General features: G+C 37.9%; 1 protein-coding gene and 1 non-coding gene across 3 annotated transcripts in view; both read right to left on the bottom strand.

The window, feature by feature from the left end:
* POLA1 (DNA polymerase alpha 1, catalytic subunit) overlaps window positions 1-18862 on the bottom strand; it is a 206813-nt gene that overhangs the window by 158290 nt on the left and 29661 nt on the right. For both annotated transcript variants that reach the window (XM_075718412.1, XM_075718403.1), the window contains exons 19-26: window positions 17196-17312; window positions 16152-16327; window positions 15617-15746; window positions 15139-15258; window positions 13880-13976; window positions 13233-13357; window positions 11230-11379; window positions 10880-11002 (exon numbers count right to left, since the gene is read on the bottom strand). In XM_075718412.1, coding sequence (XP_075574527.1) covers window positions 10880-11002; window positions 11230-11379; window positions 13233-13357; window positions 13880-13976; window positions 15139-15258; window positions 15617-15746; window positions 16152-16327; window positions 17196-17312 — 1038 coding nt within the window. The remainder of the gene's footprint in view (window positions 1-10879; window positions 11003-11229; window positions 11380-13232; window positions 13358-13879; window positions 13977-15138; window positions 15259-15616; window positions 15747-16151; window positions 16328-17195; window positions 17313-18862) is intronic.
* Window positions 13507-13637, bottom strand: LOC142597217 (small Cajal body-specific RNA 24). Its single transcript, XR_012832034.1, has one exon.

An 18862-nucleotide genomic window follows, 5' to 3' on the forward strand; every position in this document is an offset into this window, starting at 1 on the left:
GACCAGCTTTTCATCTGGTCTTAAAGAAACACAGAAATTGCAGCCTACTGCAAAAGGATATCATGGAACATTGGTCCAACTTACCAAATAGCATGCAAACTGGGAGGAAAATTTCATGTATGCCAGCTTTTCCCTAAATTTTTTAGAATCAGTGGGAAGTTTCCCACCGTAGGAGTATCACAGCTAATTTAATTTATACATATACATACGTCAGCATAATACACTTTTTAAAAGTGGCAGCTTTTATAATCTTCTACCCTTGATTCAGCAAGACATTTTTATTCCAGGATGAAGTGGTTCAGTCCCCTAAATTCAGCCCAGTCTTGTTAGAAGTCAGCAGTATTGTTCTGTGTTTTACATAAAAGCATTTCCACTCAACTAAGCAGCAATTGACAGATAGGGTAAATGGGTTCCAGATAACATTTAAATAGCTGTACTAATTACACCACACAGAGACAGGAACATGATCCCCTTACTCAAATCCTCAGAGTAACCATCCAGAACTTTAAAGAGAAGAGAAAAAAAAAAAAAATGGTGCAAGCCATAAGACAGCATGGAAAGAAATTTTAAAAAAACCCCAAACATTCTGCATAAAAGGAGGTAATCTCAACTAATTAGATGCCATAACAATCTTCTCACAATCTATTAGAAGGGAGTAGTAGTTAATAACTTCACAGATTTTCTCCAATCCTTTCACAAGGAAGGAATGGCAGTTTCTAAATCATTACTGCTCAGTCATTCTGGACCACTGCCAAGAATGTGGAACATCAGGACACCTGTCAATTAACACATTCCTACTGAAGGCAGGCTTGTCTTCTGACTTTAAATCTATTAAAAATTAGTGATCATAAAAAGCAATCAGATCAAAAACCATGGCAAAATTAAAATTATAAGTGGCTTCTTGAAGGACAACAGTCTTCTACAAAAAAAGCCATGAAGAGTTGCGTCTCTGCTGAAGTAGCTATATACATACTTTGGAAGATGAACTACATGACGTAATAGACCTTTTTCCATCTCTAGCATCTGTGGTATGCAGTAGTACATGCCAAAATGACTGGCCACCTGATGGACAATTGTGTATAAGAGTCAGATCTAAAGCTTTTCTCTAATCAAAGCTTTCTGCAGGGGTTCTCAGTCTAAGTACAGGCTTCTCATTGATTTTTCTTTAGCTCCAGAATGACTACTTTTAACTGTAAGTTGAAAAATATGAAGTTATGCATTGAACAACAAAAAAAAAAAACCCCAAACAACAAAAAAAAAAAAAAAAAAAAAACCAAAAAACAAAAAACAAAACCACCCAAACCCCCAGATATGATACATATTAAAATATCAAGGCAGAGGAGCTATTACGACTTAAAGAAACGGACAGATTTCTGAGCAAATACAAAAATGGTATTTGCCCAAGTTCAAAGATGCTGATGATGGGAGTATGGGATGATGTTCTGAGGAAGACGGGGAGGAGAAAGAGGAGAAATTAAGGAGGACAAATGAAAACCAAAACATCAGCCGCCATTAACTTATAGCTGGGTTGTTCAAAAATCAAACAGTACAGCCAAGGAAGTTCTAGATTCAACAAGTAAAATTTTGACCAGAGCAAAACCACCGGGAAGGTTGCCATACACTTGAGCACAGGGCTGAGACATCCCTGTGGTTCTGCGGCAGTCTTCCACATGCCAATTCCAAATTATGGTACAACAAAGGCTGTGACAGTTTGATATCCCAGTAAAATTAAAAGCATCATGGAAGAAGAATGAATTTAACACTGAAAACACTCTTTGCATTAAAGTCAGTCAGAGAAAATAGAAAATAAATTGTGTGCCAACTGTGGTACTGCCTAATAGAATGAAGCCACACACAGAACAATTCAGAGTACCAAACTGAAGGGCTAAACAGCCCACGTATAGAGTGATTACTTTACCATAGTTATCCTTCTCCCTGGCAACTGTTCTGCAGATTCACTTTCCTTGGATTTTTTGTACCTCGAGGCCTTCTATATCTCTGTCACAGAAACCGTTCTTGCCCAGGCATTTCAGGAAGCATGACCCTGAACTTCAGCAAAGCAGATTATTACACAGTTCTGCTTTTCTGACAACTTCCAATAGTTTAAGCTCGCCAATTTCTGGTCTGTTTCATGAAGAATGCAAGTAATTAGAAAGAAAATATTAACTTAACAAGGCATGATCAACCTGAAATGAATCAGCCAGCACCTGCTTGGCTATGGCTGTCCACTCCTATCTCAGTAGGAGCCATCATTCATAAAGGCTGCATGTCAAAAGAGCACCTTGGGTTTGGTGGTTTGGGGTTTTTTTGGAGGTTTGCATTTTTGGTGGTTTTTTTGTGGGTTTTTTTTTTGTTTGGTTTTTTTTTTGTTTTTTTTAAACCAGGGCTTATCAACCATTGTTATTAGAATTTTAAAAGTTTCTCCAGTCTCATGTAATCACCAAGACTAGCACAAGCTTACATAGAAACGACCGCCAGGGACTAATCCCTGCAGTAAGGTTCAAATGACATTCTGACATTCCCCGTTTTTGATGAGCACTGCTTGACGAGCACTGCATTTCAGTGACACAAGTGGGAACCACTTTCCACCCCCAACAAACTAAAAAACTACTTCTTGCTCTTTTTAAAGTCTGTCAGTTAGAACATAAGAAAACATAAAAGACTAAACATGAAAGGTAAAGGGAACTGGATTTATTTTTTTATTAATTTTTTTGACTAATCTAGGTGTTGAAATAGGATTTTATGGAGCAACTGTTTCTAGTGGCTCAAATCAGCAAATGCACAGAGTATCGAGTTGTAGAGTAGATATCAACATATATAATTTAATCTTACTCCATGAAACCTTACCCAGGAAGTTTGATAAAGGGCATAGCCTGAAGCTAAAGACAACGTTGCCACCAGCAACATCTCCTGCATTACATTATGTATAACCAGTGGAAGGAAAGCTAACAGACAGAGCAAGTGTAAATTAAGCTTTCACATGCCTTTCAATCACCTATCACGCTCTAAAATTCAGGGGGATTTGTTTCATCCAGCTTTGACACTGCCCTCTTTCTACTACGAAGGAAGTCTGAACAAATTAGCTTAGACTATATGCCTGGCTTTCACATTTCCTTGCTTCTAACATTGGCTGTTTACATTAAGAGATCTGCATCAGGTATGCCCCAGCTCGTTAAATGACATCTACTTCTCAGAAATCCTTTGTCCCAAGCAGAATTCTTGATGTCGCCAACCAAGATCTCCTGTATCCTTACAAGGTATTGTACCTGCAGCAGTAGAGACAGTCCACCTTCCACAGATAAATAAAGGTCTTGAACAAACTGTTTCATCTGTCTCATATATTTCAATGCTGAAAATAGCATAAGCCATTCATGCATATTTTCTAAATTAAGCCAATGAATCTTGGCACAGGCCCAGCAAAAGGACATACACGCAAGAGACCACACGACCTGATCTATACACCAAAATCTGCATTCAAAGTCTCAGAGCAAAGATTTCTTTTTAACTTTGAAACCAAAACAGCCTGGTAAGACAAGTATCACTGCTGAAAGGTCTTCATCCTTCTAGTTTTCTTCACTTCAAATGACAAGTTGCTACTCTTACATCTGTTGGATCTAGCTGACCTTGGTGATAAAACTGGGTGTGAATTAAAGGAACTTCTAAACCGATGGTCGTAAAACAATTTTGGTTTGAAGGAATCTCTGGTCATCATCTAACCCAACCTCCTGCCCAAGACAGGGCTAGACCTGCCTGGCACAAGACTGTGCATCTCTGGGAAGAGTCTTGACGACTTCTTGGTAGCCCCCACTAGGTTGTTGAAGACCACAAAATTCCATCCTTAAACTTTTCTCTCCAGACTGAGGAAACCCAGCTCTCAGCCTCTCCCTATATGTCAGAGTAGGATCATCACCACCCTTAAATCATTACCTGAAAACAGCAGATCTAGTAGGCTCAAGCGAGTGTTCATCCACGAGGATAAAGAATAGATCATGTAATTGTGGATGGAGCAAAAAGCTTCTAATACAGTCCATTGCGCAACAGTGAGCTTTTGCACAGTGGGCAATATTCCCAGGAAACACATGAAACTTTTTGATTATGAGATCAAGCTGTCATATCTTTGAAGGACAGTATGAATATTTATTTGAGTCTCATAGGAGACAGACACTTCAGTTAGATCATTTTTCTATACTCTTAGGAATAGTGCTTGAAAAGGAAAATTATTCCCCCCCCCAATTTGAAATCTCTTGTATTTTGAAAACTTTATTACCGTTTAGGTATCTAAACCCATGGTTTCTAGAACAGGCCAACATCCAATTTAAGATAAATGCATGAGGCAAATAAATGAGGCAATAACACCCCGAAGAACAACTTAACTATTAAGTCTCAAAAACCAAAATATTTTATAGCAAGCTACTAATGAACTAAGAAAACATGTACTGTGAAGCCTTTTAGCGCTAACAAATATACAAGCTGGAGAAAAACGTTAAGACAGCAGTTAGCATTTGTATTTTTCCAACCTTAACAGTAGGTATTGAAAAATAAATTTGAAAACAGAACCTAAGCAGTTTTCAAATGGTGGTGCAATGTTGCAAAAGCTCTCACCTTCATGGTGAAGCTCGTGTGCTCCTATATCTCACTTCTATGAGGCATCTCTATGCCAGTATCTGAAGAAGAGAACCACAAAAGGATCTCTGCCTTTTGAATCTCATAATCCCTACAGTATTCTAGATAGGATTAAAGGATTTCTTCAGTCATTCTAAAGCTGAAGCATGGCAAACTTTGGGGGTTGCAGGATTCAAGTTCATTCCCCAATATGTTACGGTACACCTGAGAGTCTTTCCTGTTACCACTGGATGTGGACAGACATTTCTACCTCTCCTGATCCTGAGGTATCAGCCCTCTTACCCAACACATATGGCTTCTCCAGGGGGACACACTGTTACATTTCAGATACTGAGAACGTGCCAGGGACCTTGCTCTTTAAGGTCTCCCAGTACCCTGGTTTTCAGTTTTACCACGATTTTGGGTGAGGAATATCTTGCTGTTCCCTTGTCAGTCAGGTTAAGGTAAGAATCAAGCAAAATCTGTGTCTTCTGGCAAGATAAGAACAAAACACAAGATAGGAAACCATAAGAAAAAACAAAAGTACAGAAGGAGGAAAACAACAAACAAAACCCCATGTGCTCATCCTATTAACACTAACTCTACAGTTTCAGTCAGGTGTGAGCTGAAAATAGGCTGGTCATGCCTGACCCCTTATATCTCATGCTGGGTCTGCCCCCACTCTCCAACCTCCTCCTTTCTACCAGCTCTAAGAGCATGCAGAGAGTCATTGAGTCACTGATCCAACAAAAATCAATTTGGTTTTTCCCTAGAATTAGTTTTCAACTCAGATCACCAGGCTGATCCAACTCACCATGGGCCCATGCAATTGCTATAAACCATCCACAGAAATCAGTAGTCCGGAAGTGAAAGGTACCACACCTATCCTGATAGCCCAATCTTAAAATAAGCAGTCACAAAAAAGAAAGTCTCTCTATTCATCTGACTTGCTGTACAATCAATCTGAATCTGATCAATCTTCCTAAACATTTCTTGGTGAATATCCATTAAATAAAACCTTTCTGTCCAGTGAAAAAAAAATCCTCACACCACCCAAAATAAAATAAAATAATTTTTTTTTTCCTCCAGACTAATTTCCTCCTCACCCAAAATATTCTGGCCATTCTTCTTAATTGAAATGTTTCATTTCCTCTCCTCGGAGATGCAAAAGTCTTTATCAGACCAGATGTCATCTCATGCACTTGACTAACAATAATAATATTTCATTTCAACGAATGTTAAGATGTTCCATAATTTTTCTACTACTTGGTACTCAGTTTGCATTTTCAGACTGTAAGCAGCCTCTCCTTTGAAATGTCTATTCCAACTCATTTTGGATATTAGCATGCAGAATAACATATATAGCTTTTTCACTGGCTCACAATTGCATAGATAATGACAAATTTACTAACAGTGACAACTGGTTTGACCCCAGCAGTTTCCATTTAGGGACACTGCAACAATTTAGCACTATTTCTTGTAAGATTTCAGTTTGCCATTTTTGTATTTAAAAGCAATTAAGAAACTCCTTGCCTAGCCTTTTGCCATCAAGCTCCATGTCTTCCAAAAATGTTATATTGATGTTGTGTTCCTTGTTTAAATATAGACGGCATGCTTATATAAGACTTTAGGAGGCTCCTTTCCATCTTTTAACAAACCCCTTTCTCCCATACTACAACATGGAAGAAGACAGGAGTCTGACAATTGCCCCATTCACATGACAACTCTTGCAGACTGTATAACCAATGCTTTAGGTGCAATTAAGAGACAGTAGCTGATGATCAATTTCCCTGGATGAACAAGACTTAAAAAATTGCAAAAGAGATGCCTGGATTTCTTACAGAACACAATTACAATAGACGGCCATTAACCTGCTTACCTACCCTTGCTTAATTTTTTTAAAATGAGCTCATCTTTCTCCACTTCATCTTTCTCCTCCCTCATCCATTCTTTTCCCAGACTGCAGCAATAACATGCTTTTATTCTTTCCTTTTGACTGCCAGGGCCTTAAACTAATTATTAATTGAGAATGTATCTAAAGGATCTGAATGAGAAAGTTGGAATTAACCCAATTGCGTCTTTCCCCATTTTATTTTGCATACTGTAACATCAGATCTACCTGTTAGTACTGCTGAAAACAGCAAATGTGTTATTTTCCTTTCAAAGGCAAGTTTTCTACCTGCTTGGGCAAAAATATGCAACAATGAAAAACAACATGGAAAAAAGCAAGTACCTGGAAAAGGCCTCAGCTTTGAGTGACAGCCATTAGCAACCAAGCTGCCTACAGATAAAATTCTCTCAACAACTTTGCTGTCCTGTAGGAAAATCCTGCAGCAGAGGGCATCCTGCACTGGGGAAATCAGACAACTGACACTTCATCAAAAGACCTGTCCTTTAAAGAGGCTAGAAAGGCATGACCTTACACTGCCTGCTAGTGCAGAGCTGTCTGGTCGTACAACACCGACTCATCTTGTTTCCAGTTGTTAAATTACATTAAAGGACAGCTAAAAATATATTAAATATTTTCCTATTACTTTTCCATGCAAGCAACTGCTGTAGTTACAACAAGAGCAATGTCCAAGCAAACTCTTAGTAACATGGGGGGGGGGGGGGGGGGGGTCAGTCCAGGAATCCTTCTAACACATTCCAGATCAATAATGTAACATTTGGATGCAAATGCAGAAAATTTTTTTAAAAAATTTGTTATAAGAACAAGAACTGATGCATTTCTAATGATCAAAACAGGAGAACATTTACATTTTCCAAAAAGGTCAAACAGATCTGAGATAGTTTTAACTCCCTCCCATCCCAAATTTTTGCCCTTGACACCCCCCCCCCCCCCCCCGCCCCCAATACACCGAAACATAGCCAGTCTACCTGTGATATATAATACACTAAATTCTGACAAATTTCACACTGGTATGCCCCATCTTCCCTGGTAGATTACCCACAGATGAAAAAAAAAAAATAAACACGGGAGACCCGTTTGAAAAATCTGATAGTCCACGTTTAAAACACACTGTGACAAAAATGAAAGTCTTAATTGATTAATGATCTCAAGGTCTCTATCGCCATCTAGTGAAAGCTCACTACCATTACTACACTCTCCACATAAATTGCACCGCGTTCACTGGAACAGCACATGCCAACCTCTCTGCTGGATCCAGCCTACGTATGGCCAGAGCTACATAAAGCTTCACTACATTTCTACTTCATGTCTTAAGGTAAATAAAGGTCAAGTACTAGCTTATATCTCACTAAGGCTGACTGAAGAGAACTGAGGTCTTATGGATTATATTCTGTCCTAGTACTATGATCTGGCTTTACAAATGACCTTTCCACATCCTATTTAATACTTCTGCCATGAAAATGAAGCAAACGTGTCAAACACTAGCATAGTTATAAACAACTTTTTAAAATGTCAATGTGCAATTACAAGAAGTTTTAGTCAACATAAGGAACCCCATGGCAGCTCCACTACTTTTAGTGCATTGGCACTGTCAAACCACAAAGAGAAGTTACAGTCCAGGAGAGGTAGTACAAAGCACTTCGCATGAGACACCTGCAGTACAAAGTCTTCCTACAGCTTCAGTGAAAGGGTCTTCAGTCACACAATTAGAAAGCAGCAATTTATGGAAGTCATCAAAACTCATTCTCTCTCGGCTACATTAAAACTTAATCCTACGATAAGCTTGAAGAACTTCTTCAACCTGAAATATGTATCTCCCACTTTCAATTATTCTGCTAAGACTTACGATTGAACTGTAATTGTGTTAGTGCAAATATTAAGTTCAGTTTTCATTTCACACAGTATTTTTCCCACTTAGACATCTACAAGCCTATCTGCATTTACACAGGTTCCCTCCACAACAGTAAAAAAAAAAGTTATTCCTGATCATTAGAAAAGGCCATTTAAATTTAGACCAATAACATTTTTCCATAATAGTTACTTCTTTAATTAACCTTTTCGTATACAGAACCCAAAACTCCTGATACTTAACATTCACCTCTTTTATATTAGCATTTAGTGGTAAGATGGGAAACCTATGAATAGAAAGACTAATATAAGATTTTATAGTAGTATTTTTCCAGATTTTCAACTATTTCAACTTAAAAAAAACCCAGGTGTCTCTTGCACCATCTTTTATGGCAAAAACTACTGCTCAAGAAATAAGGAACTAATAAAGCTGTATCTGTTTATTGACTACTTACATAAAAATGCAAGTTTTCAGAACAGAACATATACAATGTATTTCATCAGAATCTATCATACTTACACAGAAGCACAAAATTACAGATCCTGAAAAATTCTCGAATTTTCAAAAGTCTGTTATCTCCACAGTATCCACAGAAATGAACACTACCTACCTCAAAGAATGGGGAAAAAACATAGCTTTAGCTCTACACGAGGTGCTGTACTGCACAGAAGAGACCTACCAAGACAGTAATGGCCCACCGAGCTCGGCACTAGTGCTGCCAGATGCAAACCAGCTCCCGCAGACTTCCATTGGCATCTCCACTGGCTGCTCCCAGCAGCCCCATTTCGTACAGGAACTTTTAGACCTGCACTGGGTACAACACACTTGCAGGCAACATTCTGCCACACTATTATTTTCCCCAAACTCAGAGCAACTATAAAACTGGAGATACAAATGTACACAAAGGCTTAGCAGAAGCAAGCCCAGGTCTAGCACCACCAGAATTTAAGAGGCAAGAAATCCTTTCCAACCAAAAGTCAACTATGTAAGAGAGAGTCCCGAAGCGCTCCCTAACACATCCTGTACCACATATTTAGGGTTTTCCCATTCCACCATCGCTTTGGAACATAATGCAGGAATACGGCAGTTTCATGCACCATTATCTCGTAACTGTTAAGTCACAGACAATTGAGAATAAACTATATGCGCAAACAAAAAGTATTTTCCTCCCTTAACAGAGTCCAAAGCTCAAGTATCCATACAATAGCCAGTTTGTGACAGGTGCTCCATATGACTAACAGAGATCATAAAAAAACAAAAAGGTTAAATTCATGACTTGTAAAACACTGCTAGAAAATATAAAGCTATGATACTCAGCTGCTTTTCATGACAACCTTGTAGATAAATATATCAGAATCTTAAAACAAGAAAAAAAGTCATCACTTCCTTAAAGGAAACACTAACTTTCTAATTCACATGGCTGCATAATGCATTTACAGTTATTAAACCTGGAAATTATTTCCTAGTTAAACATGTGTAAGGTTAAACATACTGGTTACATAAATTTGGAGGACAGCAAACGTGGGGTTGTCTCTAGAGAACTGTTTAGATAGGAACAAAGATTTGTTATCAGAAACAAAATGCCCCTATGCATATCAGCTGGAGGTTGTACAGGGACCTTCACTGCATTAGGTAGTCCACAGCAAGGAGAGCTGTGCCCTCATGTCACCAGGAGCATGTGCCTCTAAACACAGATGTGAACTCATCCATCTCCCTGCTCAACTAAAAGGTTGCCCAGCCATCCTGTCACGTCTGTTCCTGGCACCTTTGCAGAACCCTGCTTGGTGGTCTCTTCTGTAAAGAACTAATATGAAGCAGCATGAAAAAATGTGTTTTAATACACTGTGTATCAGTGGTATGTTTCGGACCTTTAACGATTATTTTTCCTGCTGGGACCAAACTGACATGGTCTGCATTCAGCTGTCATCCTGATCAACTGCAAGAGTAGTTTTGCCTATGAAGTTAAGAGCAACTATTAAAATAAAATCTGGTCTCTTGAGGCTAATGCAAAGCTTCATTTTAAGGAACAAACAGTTTCTGAAAATAAGGCCTTGACACATAATCCATTGTCACCATGTGATTAATTAGCCCTGTCACAAACTTTAGGGTTTCAGGAACTCAGCATACCAGGGCACAGGACAGTCTGGCCAAAGAAAAGCTCATCCAAAGCTGAAGCATACCACTGAATAAAAGACTAACCCATCAAGCAGAACTGGAAATTCATGGAAGATGTGAAAGCAGCCTTGATTTTTTTTTTTGTCGCCATAATCTGGTCCACTGAAACTAAGCAGTTTAATTCAAAATAAGGCTCTAGCTAGAGTTTCAACTTGTCACACCTTTTGAGACATTTACCTGATTCCTTTCTAGACACTAGCTTTGGGGTTTTTTGCAGCTTCTGCAGTACAGAAGAGAAAAACTACAATAGGTTCGAAAACAAAACTATTCTCCTCTTCAATGAAAAAGTAGGTGGCTTAAATTCACCCTCTTCACATGTGCCTGTAACCTGTTTAATGACTCACCTCTCTTCCTTTATGCGTCACCAAAGCAGCCAAAGGCTTGGCATAGAATCTGCTGTAGGAAAATCCCAGGCAGCCATACATACTGTTAGCAGTGAGTTTCAAAGCTTTCTGTCTGATATCATACTGAAAAGAAACATAACCAGCAAAAATGATACAACCATAGCCAACAGAGAACAGAACTTAATGTTCACAATTACATTCACAGCTTTTTAGATAGTCTGCAGCAATGATGGGCTACAAGTAAAGCACATTACAATCACTGCTCACTACTAATCATCCCTATTCTGCAAGGCTGATCAGGGCACTTAAGGGGAGTGGAAGGAAAATCAAAGGAGTTCTATAAAACACACCTGTAAATAAAGGTCAGGATTTAAATCTGGCTGTTTCATTAACTGCTTAACTTGGCGCCTTCTCTCCACCAGTTTCCTGATTTCTTTAGGCAAAACTCCCATTTCCAGAGATGGGTCCGGAAGCTCTGGAATTTCTTCCTCTTCTTCGACCTGTCAAATGATCACCACTGCTTATCATTTTTTTTTCTTGAAGATGAGATTTTAATGTGTTAAGTGAAAAGCTTGGGAAAAAAAAAGAAAAACAAACCACACAGCTTGTATATATTCCTGCAGTGCACCCAAAGCAGTTTGGAACAACAAGCACGAGAGGGTTTTTTGTGGTATTGAACTATATTACCTAGTCCCCGTTGGGGGACAGGGACTAAGCCTGTCTCTGTCTGGGAGAAACCGAAGAGAGACATGGACCAGTAGTAGGAGGATTTCTTTTTTTTTTTAATGTGTGTGTATTTTTTTAATATATACACATGTGTGTGTGTGTGTGTGTGTGTGTATAGATATATAAATCCAGATAAATAGCACACACGCACACACACTCTCACTCTTAGGTATAGATAGAAAGATATAAAAATATAAAGAAAAGCACACACACAAGTGACTCCGTGCTGAAAAAATTCATCCTTTTTTTATTATCACGTAAGTATTTTTGGTGTTCAGAACTGTAAAATGGAGCACATGCTCTGTCAAACTGATACGCTGAGTAAGATAACTGACAAAAAAGAAACTGACAGTAACAACAGAATAAAAACTCCACCCCAAGCAACTCTTGATTATAGCAAAACAATCACCTAACAGAAAGCACACATTCTTCTTCTTAGCGTTAACTGAAGACATGGTTGCTCAGCAAAAATGGAAAGAAATTTCAAGCACAATGAGAGACAGAAATACACAAAGAAAGGGCAACAGAGACACTATGAGGTTGGTAAGTTTAGTAAAGCAGTCTGGGAAGAACCATAACAAGAAATGACACCAAAACCTGATTAAATATCATACCGTGATAGAAATCAAAACGAGCTGCTTCAGTTTGAAGCACACTTAAGAAAGCAGGGTAAATCCACAGAGTTTGAAGGAACTTACTGACAGAGTTCCACACACTTTTTTCCTCATTTCTGCTATGCTACTGGTATTTCAGTTGTTACAGGACTAACTATGTCCCATAACTACTTATGCACAACACACTAATTCCAACCTGTGAGCTGATACTAGTTAAAAATAAAAGCCTCAGGTTTAACCTTTAGACCTGACCGGCTCCCTGCTTCAGTTTACAGCACAGCTCCACCACCAACTGTGCCAGCGCAGCTGAGGAAGTGAGAATAAGCAGCCATGGATAAGCCACGGCCAACACAGCTGCTGAGAAAACAGTACGTGGAACTACACCTTTCAGGAGGTTTTTCAGTTGTGTTTAATACAGTTTAATGCTGTATTAAACAGCATGAATTTTCATGAAGCTGGTCCCGCAGCTGACAGTCACAGTATCACTCCCTGACACACACCCCCAAGACACACACATAGTTTTCCTGATGTCTAATAAGGGTTGAGCTCATACTGCATTCTTTCCCCCAGGCAAAAGCATGAGACTTGTGTCTCCCTCATTCAGGTACATTTGCATGAATTCTGTGGTAACTTAACTTTAGGAAGCCTCTACCAAATCAGGATGAAATTGGTCAAGGAGCTCAGAAATTGCTAGGAGGACCTGGGGCTGAAAAGGGCCAACAGAGCCTCACTAAAAATCTTGTTTCATGAGGATACCAAGATTTTATTTAGATAGAGAGAACTTACAAAGATTCTCTAAGAGTATTACTGAAAGGAAGATGACAGACATATAATATTCAAAAAGCCCCAACCCAAAACTTACTATGATGCATCTTTAAAGAAGAATCACTTTTTTTAGGGTGGGGGGGGAACGGGGGGGACATTAAACAGAAAAAAAGAACAGTTTCTTAAAAAGTTGATTCACAGAAAACACACTGAAGTGGAACTTAAGTCACAAGTTAAAGCACACAAACCTCTGCCCTTTTCTGTGCTTCTGATGACAGTCGCTGCACTGTGGTAAAGCAGATGTTAAACTCCTGAATAATTGATGGGTACAAGCTGTTGAAGTCGAGAAGCAAAATAAACTTGTCATAAAAACCTAAAACAGAGTTTAAAACAAAAGTCATAATTACTCAGTCTCCCCAAGGAGTCCATCCAACTCCACAATTAGTATTTAAGCGACAATAACACATTGTACCACAATTCCCTTAAAGTAGCTGTTGAGATGCACCGCTACCCGTTACAGAAAGCTGTCAGAAGTGGAACGATCCAACCCCATTAACTCACCAGAGTTGAACAGATAGCTTCTGTGTTACTATAGGACACTTGTACAGTTTTCCCCACATAGAGGAGAAACTGAAAGAAAACTTACGTGTCCATTAGAAAATTATACACAGATATACAGTCCTAATTCCTCGCAAGACCGTATCTTCTCACAAAAAGGTAAGAAAAAAAGGTCCCAAGAATAAGTAACTCCACAACCAATGTTGGGAATTTTCTTGTATGCGATAACTACCCCCCAACCACAAGATACACAGATGGCACTCACTGTAATCTATCTGCATCAATTTAACCTACCTGTCTCTAACGTCATAGAAGAAAGAAAATTGCCATATCTTACCGACTTTGGGATCCAAGACTAAGCCCCCAGCATATGCTGCTTTCTTTTTCCCTATCTTTGATTTATTCTGATCTTCAAAATCTTCATCTTCATCCACCTACATTTGGCATTTAAAAAAAGTCATTATCTAGTCTCCAAGATTTCTATACTGTTGGAGGAGTTATTTTTGGCAAATCAAATATGAAATTGGGAGCCAGTGCACAGAGTTCCTTTTAAAATACATGCAAAACATGGTGTTTTCATTATGATCCTTATTAAAGCTCTCTACATGTCAAAATAGCATTCAAACCAACTCCTACAGGAACAAACTGCTAACAAGAGATTACAAAGATCTTAAGGAATTGTCATCATTCAATGTAGCACTAGTATGCATTTTCTGGATGGCTGTAAAAGTCAACACTAGGGAAAAAATCAACGCATGACCCAGAAGAAGTATTATTGCCTAGTTAAAATGTAGGTTTTGGAAATACAATGGCTGGGCTTTAATGAAACAAATAAAAACATTATTACTGACCTAAAGAGTATTTTGCTATTTGTTTTGTTGCAGTAAGAATTTTTCTCCCAGTTGTCCAATGCTACTCTGAATCATTTAAAATTCCAGCACTGCTCTGACGCAACAATACAATCAACACAACTTATTGCTTTGGAATTTGCTGTTGAACTTACTTAAAAGTAAAATTAAAAAGCAAAATATAGTGAAATACAAATCCATTCTCAAATTTTAATTCATTTACTAACAAACATATAGATGTTTCTATAAATTTATTTACACTGGTATTATCCAAAGTAGTTTTTAATACCCTTGGATACTTTACCCACATTCTCAAATCACCCACCTTACAAACTATATTTGAAATACTGTTCATCAGGAAAAAAAAAAAAAAAAACAAACACCTGTAGGGCAAATGTGCATCTATCAAGCAACACAGACTATCTTCTTCTTTACTATTTCCCTACACAGCCAAGTACTTAGCTTATTTCAATTTTAAACTAAAAGAGCAACTGAGTTTCCATAGATCTGTGATACAATGGAAAAGGTGTTACCTTGTCCCTTTAAACCATACATTTCTCCATTATCAACTAAAAAATGCTATGAATTAAGCATAAGCTGTAATATTAAGTTATATCTAAAACTGGCTACGTTTGGGTTTTCCGTACTCTCAGAACAGTAATACGCAACAGGTAGAAGAATGTTTGGGGTTTTTTTTTTTTTCTTTCTTTTTAATAAAAATTCTTGGAAAGAGAAAAACTGGACCCACCAGCTTCTGCAGAGGCTTTTTAAAAACTTGTTTGTCCGGCACTATGTAGTCTTTTTCATGAAACGCATGTAGCAGCAAGAATTCATTACGTTCAGATCGTCCACCCATCATTGTCCTCGACTACAGAGAGTGGCAAAAAAGAATTCAAAGCAAAGCACAGAAAACACTGACATACAAAAATACAGTAAGCAACGTCCTTCAACTATTCATAAGTTCACCTAGCATTACTATTATTCTGTATCATCACCATGCACAAAACTCAAATGTGGTATTTCTATGGAAGTTTTACATTATTACTTGACTAGATCATCAAACTCTCACACTTGTCACCACAAAAAATTTACAGCATCATATATTCTCAACTAGTGTTCACAAATTAAAACTAGCAAGTCAAACATAGAAAACATGAAACTGTTTTTGTGGGACAATGGCAGGGGCGGAGGGGTGGGGGGATGAGGAGGAAGTAATAAAAATGTACCATGACATTCCCAGAGATGTTTGTTATTTGAAGGGCCAGTGGCAGAACATTCAGCTCACACATGATCTGGAGAATGAACTTGGCATCTGTCCAGGTGTTTTCCAGCATGAACATTAAGTGAGGAGAATCACTGGGAAAAGAAGGGGGATGGCCTAGTAAAGTAAAAGCAGCCTCCTTTGTACTCTGCAGTAGTTCAGACCTATATGCTGTATGGAATATGTGGTATCTGTAAGCAGTGTTGAATTATATAGCAAGCTCTTTTATTGAAAAAACCCACCAAAACCTCAAGCTTGTATACCCTATTAACATGTCTAAACCAATGCTCTCACAAATCAATTTTCTTTGCACATAATAAGCCACCACCCACCAGTAGCTTGAAACATAAAATACTGTAAGGATATTTTACTTTTCAGATACCAGTATGCTAAGTCAGCATCTCCATGACAAATCAAATAAGCAAGCACAAAATTGTATAGCAGGAAACTAGCTCCTCTACTTTCCAGTGAAGGATTAAAACCACAAATCAGTAACATACCTGTACATATTTCGAATTTCCTCTGGTAGAATTGTTATCCTCTCTGTTTTCAAAATCTGACGGACCAGTTCAGACAAATGGTAACTTTTGCAACGAATTAATTCTTTAGCAGAAATTTCTACATCACAGATCATTCGACCACAGGCAGCATTCCTTTCAGCAAACCCTCCTCGACCCTTAACCGTATCACACAAGGACAGAAAAACCCAAACAAAATGAAACATACAAACATTAACAAAGAACTTCTATCCAAAATTTATGCTTATAGGACTCAGTCAAGTCAGTTGGTCACTAAATACTCTAATACTCTACTAAATACCACTAATACTCAAGCTTTATAATTATGCCCTAAAGGAACCCACAGTATCTCTCAGTATACGTGGATATTAAGAAGTAGCTACTTAACTCTCATTACTAGTTAATCTTAATTCTTAAACTGTCATGCATTTTTTTTCTTTAATAATTAGAAGAGTCCCAACAAGAATGTGGGTGTGGATTTTGTTTTTCCTCTGAGGATATTTTTCATACTAACAGCAGGATGAAAAAGTCACAGAACAAACCACATGCAAATACTCATCTCGGCCTCTAGGAAGGACAGGAACAGGAAAGAACATGGCCACGTTCAGCGCTTCAAGACTCCAAGCCTCACACATAGTCCTCTGAACAAATACGTACTAAGAACTACAGAACCACCAACTTAGCAGCTCTCTATGGGATGATTCACCAATCAATCCAAATTACATTTTCTTATTTTAGAGTTATAGCAGACAAAGACTGTTACAGTAAAGACTACTGCAATTAATCTGTCATTACCATCATCTACTTGAGATACGTAAACTAAATTAGCCTAACTTGAAAATTAGTTTAGCTTATTACTGTAATAAAAGTCATATAAACATCATTTCTTATCTGGGACACATGAAATCCAGCATGACCAACAGTCAAAATACATCAGTGTCACATTTACAATTCCTCAACAAAATTAATTCATTTTTAATCACATGCAACATAAAGGGGCTTAAAAGACTTGAGCAATCTTATTACCCCAAGCTTTGGCATATTGGACCTCCTCAGTCGACCTATCTTGGACCAGTGAGGGACTTTGCACACATTAATTCTTTGAAGCAGCACTTCCAGATCAAATCCATAAATATTATGACCCTTGCAGCAGAAAAAATAACAAAAAAAGGTTACAACAAATGCAAATTGAAAGACTTACTTTCACACACTCAGTGTTCCTTTGCCCTCTGTGGTTTTTTCCAACTAATTGATGGCATTATCTCTCTCATAGAAAGCACTAAGAGAACGCTCATCAACAGTACTCATTAGTCTTAAAAGTAACAGTTCTGTTCAGCAGAATACCAAAATCAGTTCTATAACTGGTTCATAGCATACATGATTCAGCTTTACGCTTTGATACCAGAGAGTAGGATTTAAAGCTTTCTAGGAAAAAAAAAAAAAAGCCACCCAACATTTTTTATACAGCATATAAACTTAGCTATGAGTAACTCCTTTTCTCTCCATCCATGAAAGTCTCAATATTGACATCAAAATAATGTAATTTTTTTCCTTTGATACTACAATAGGCATAGCTGTTAAATCTGGACAGGAAGACTTTGCAATCAGTATTTACATACCAAAATAGACCAGCAATATTTGCAAAGTTTAAACAATGCTAAGGACAATGATGACACTGGTCTGTAACCTCGGCTGAAAGCAAAATGCTACCCTGATGAACATGAGTCTATGTGGACCAGTCAGTCACCAGGAACTCCAGGTTCACCATATCGGATAGTGCAATACTGTCCTACAGAAGCAGCTCCTTAAAATCAGCAGCAGCATTACAGCCATAGTAGAGGAGTCCTACCTATATTGATACAGCTTGCTTTTCAACAGCACTAATTAAACCAGGTGCAAATTAAACTGCACTAACACAGCTCTGCTGTTTTTAGGATCAGAGCCCTCACACCCCTACTACTGGCATTTTCAATTTAAAACCATTGGCTGCAGTGTTTCCCCCGATTCCTTCCCATAACCACCAAGAAGCTCAGCTCGTAGGGCGAATACCAGATACCAGCCACAGTGAGCAGAAAACACCAGGAATGTGACTGCTCATTTCATCCTATTCCCACCACTTAATTATTTGTATTTACCTACAGAAGAGTAACAAGTTGTATATAACCAACTTCAGATTTATAACCAACTTCAAACTTTCTTCAAAATTTCATTAAAGTGAAGACTGTATATTAGTTAAACATAATTAAAAAAAGAAAATGAGTAATTATAATAAATTCTCAGCTACCAATACAGTAGAAAAACTTAAGAATACTTATTACAAAACTTTGCTCAGATCCTGTGGATTTGTATAGGTTATCCTTTTGATTTACAGAGGTTATAATTTTGTTTTACAGCATAAACACAATCTAAACGGTGACACAAATTATATGCGCATCTGAACTGAAACAGACTCTTACATATACCACGAGTTCCCATTTTTCTAGAAAATCACAAGGGGTTTTTTGTTGTGTTTTGTCTTTCTGAGTAAAGAAAAAAAATACTTTTTTCAGGTACTATGGAAATACTGCCTATTTTAGATATTATGGGAAATAATAGGATGTACAAAATGCTGTCAGGGAAAATTCTGTATCATCTTTGTATCAAAGTATACCTGCTGTCTTATAAGCAAATTCAATTCATAAGGCAGTCTAAGA

This window comes from Pelecanus crispus, chromosome 1, assembly GCF_030463565.1.
Source record: "Pelecanus crispus isolate bPelCri1 chromosome 1, bPelCri1.pri, whole genome shotgun sequence".
In the NCBI taxonomy this organism is placed as follows: Eukaryota; Metazoa; Chordata; class Aves; order Pelecaniformes; family Pelecanidae; genus Pelecanus; species Pelecanus crispus.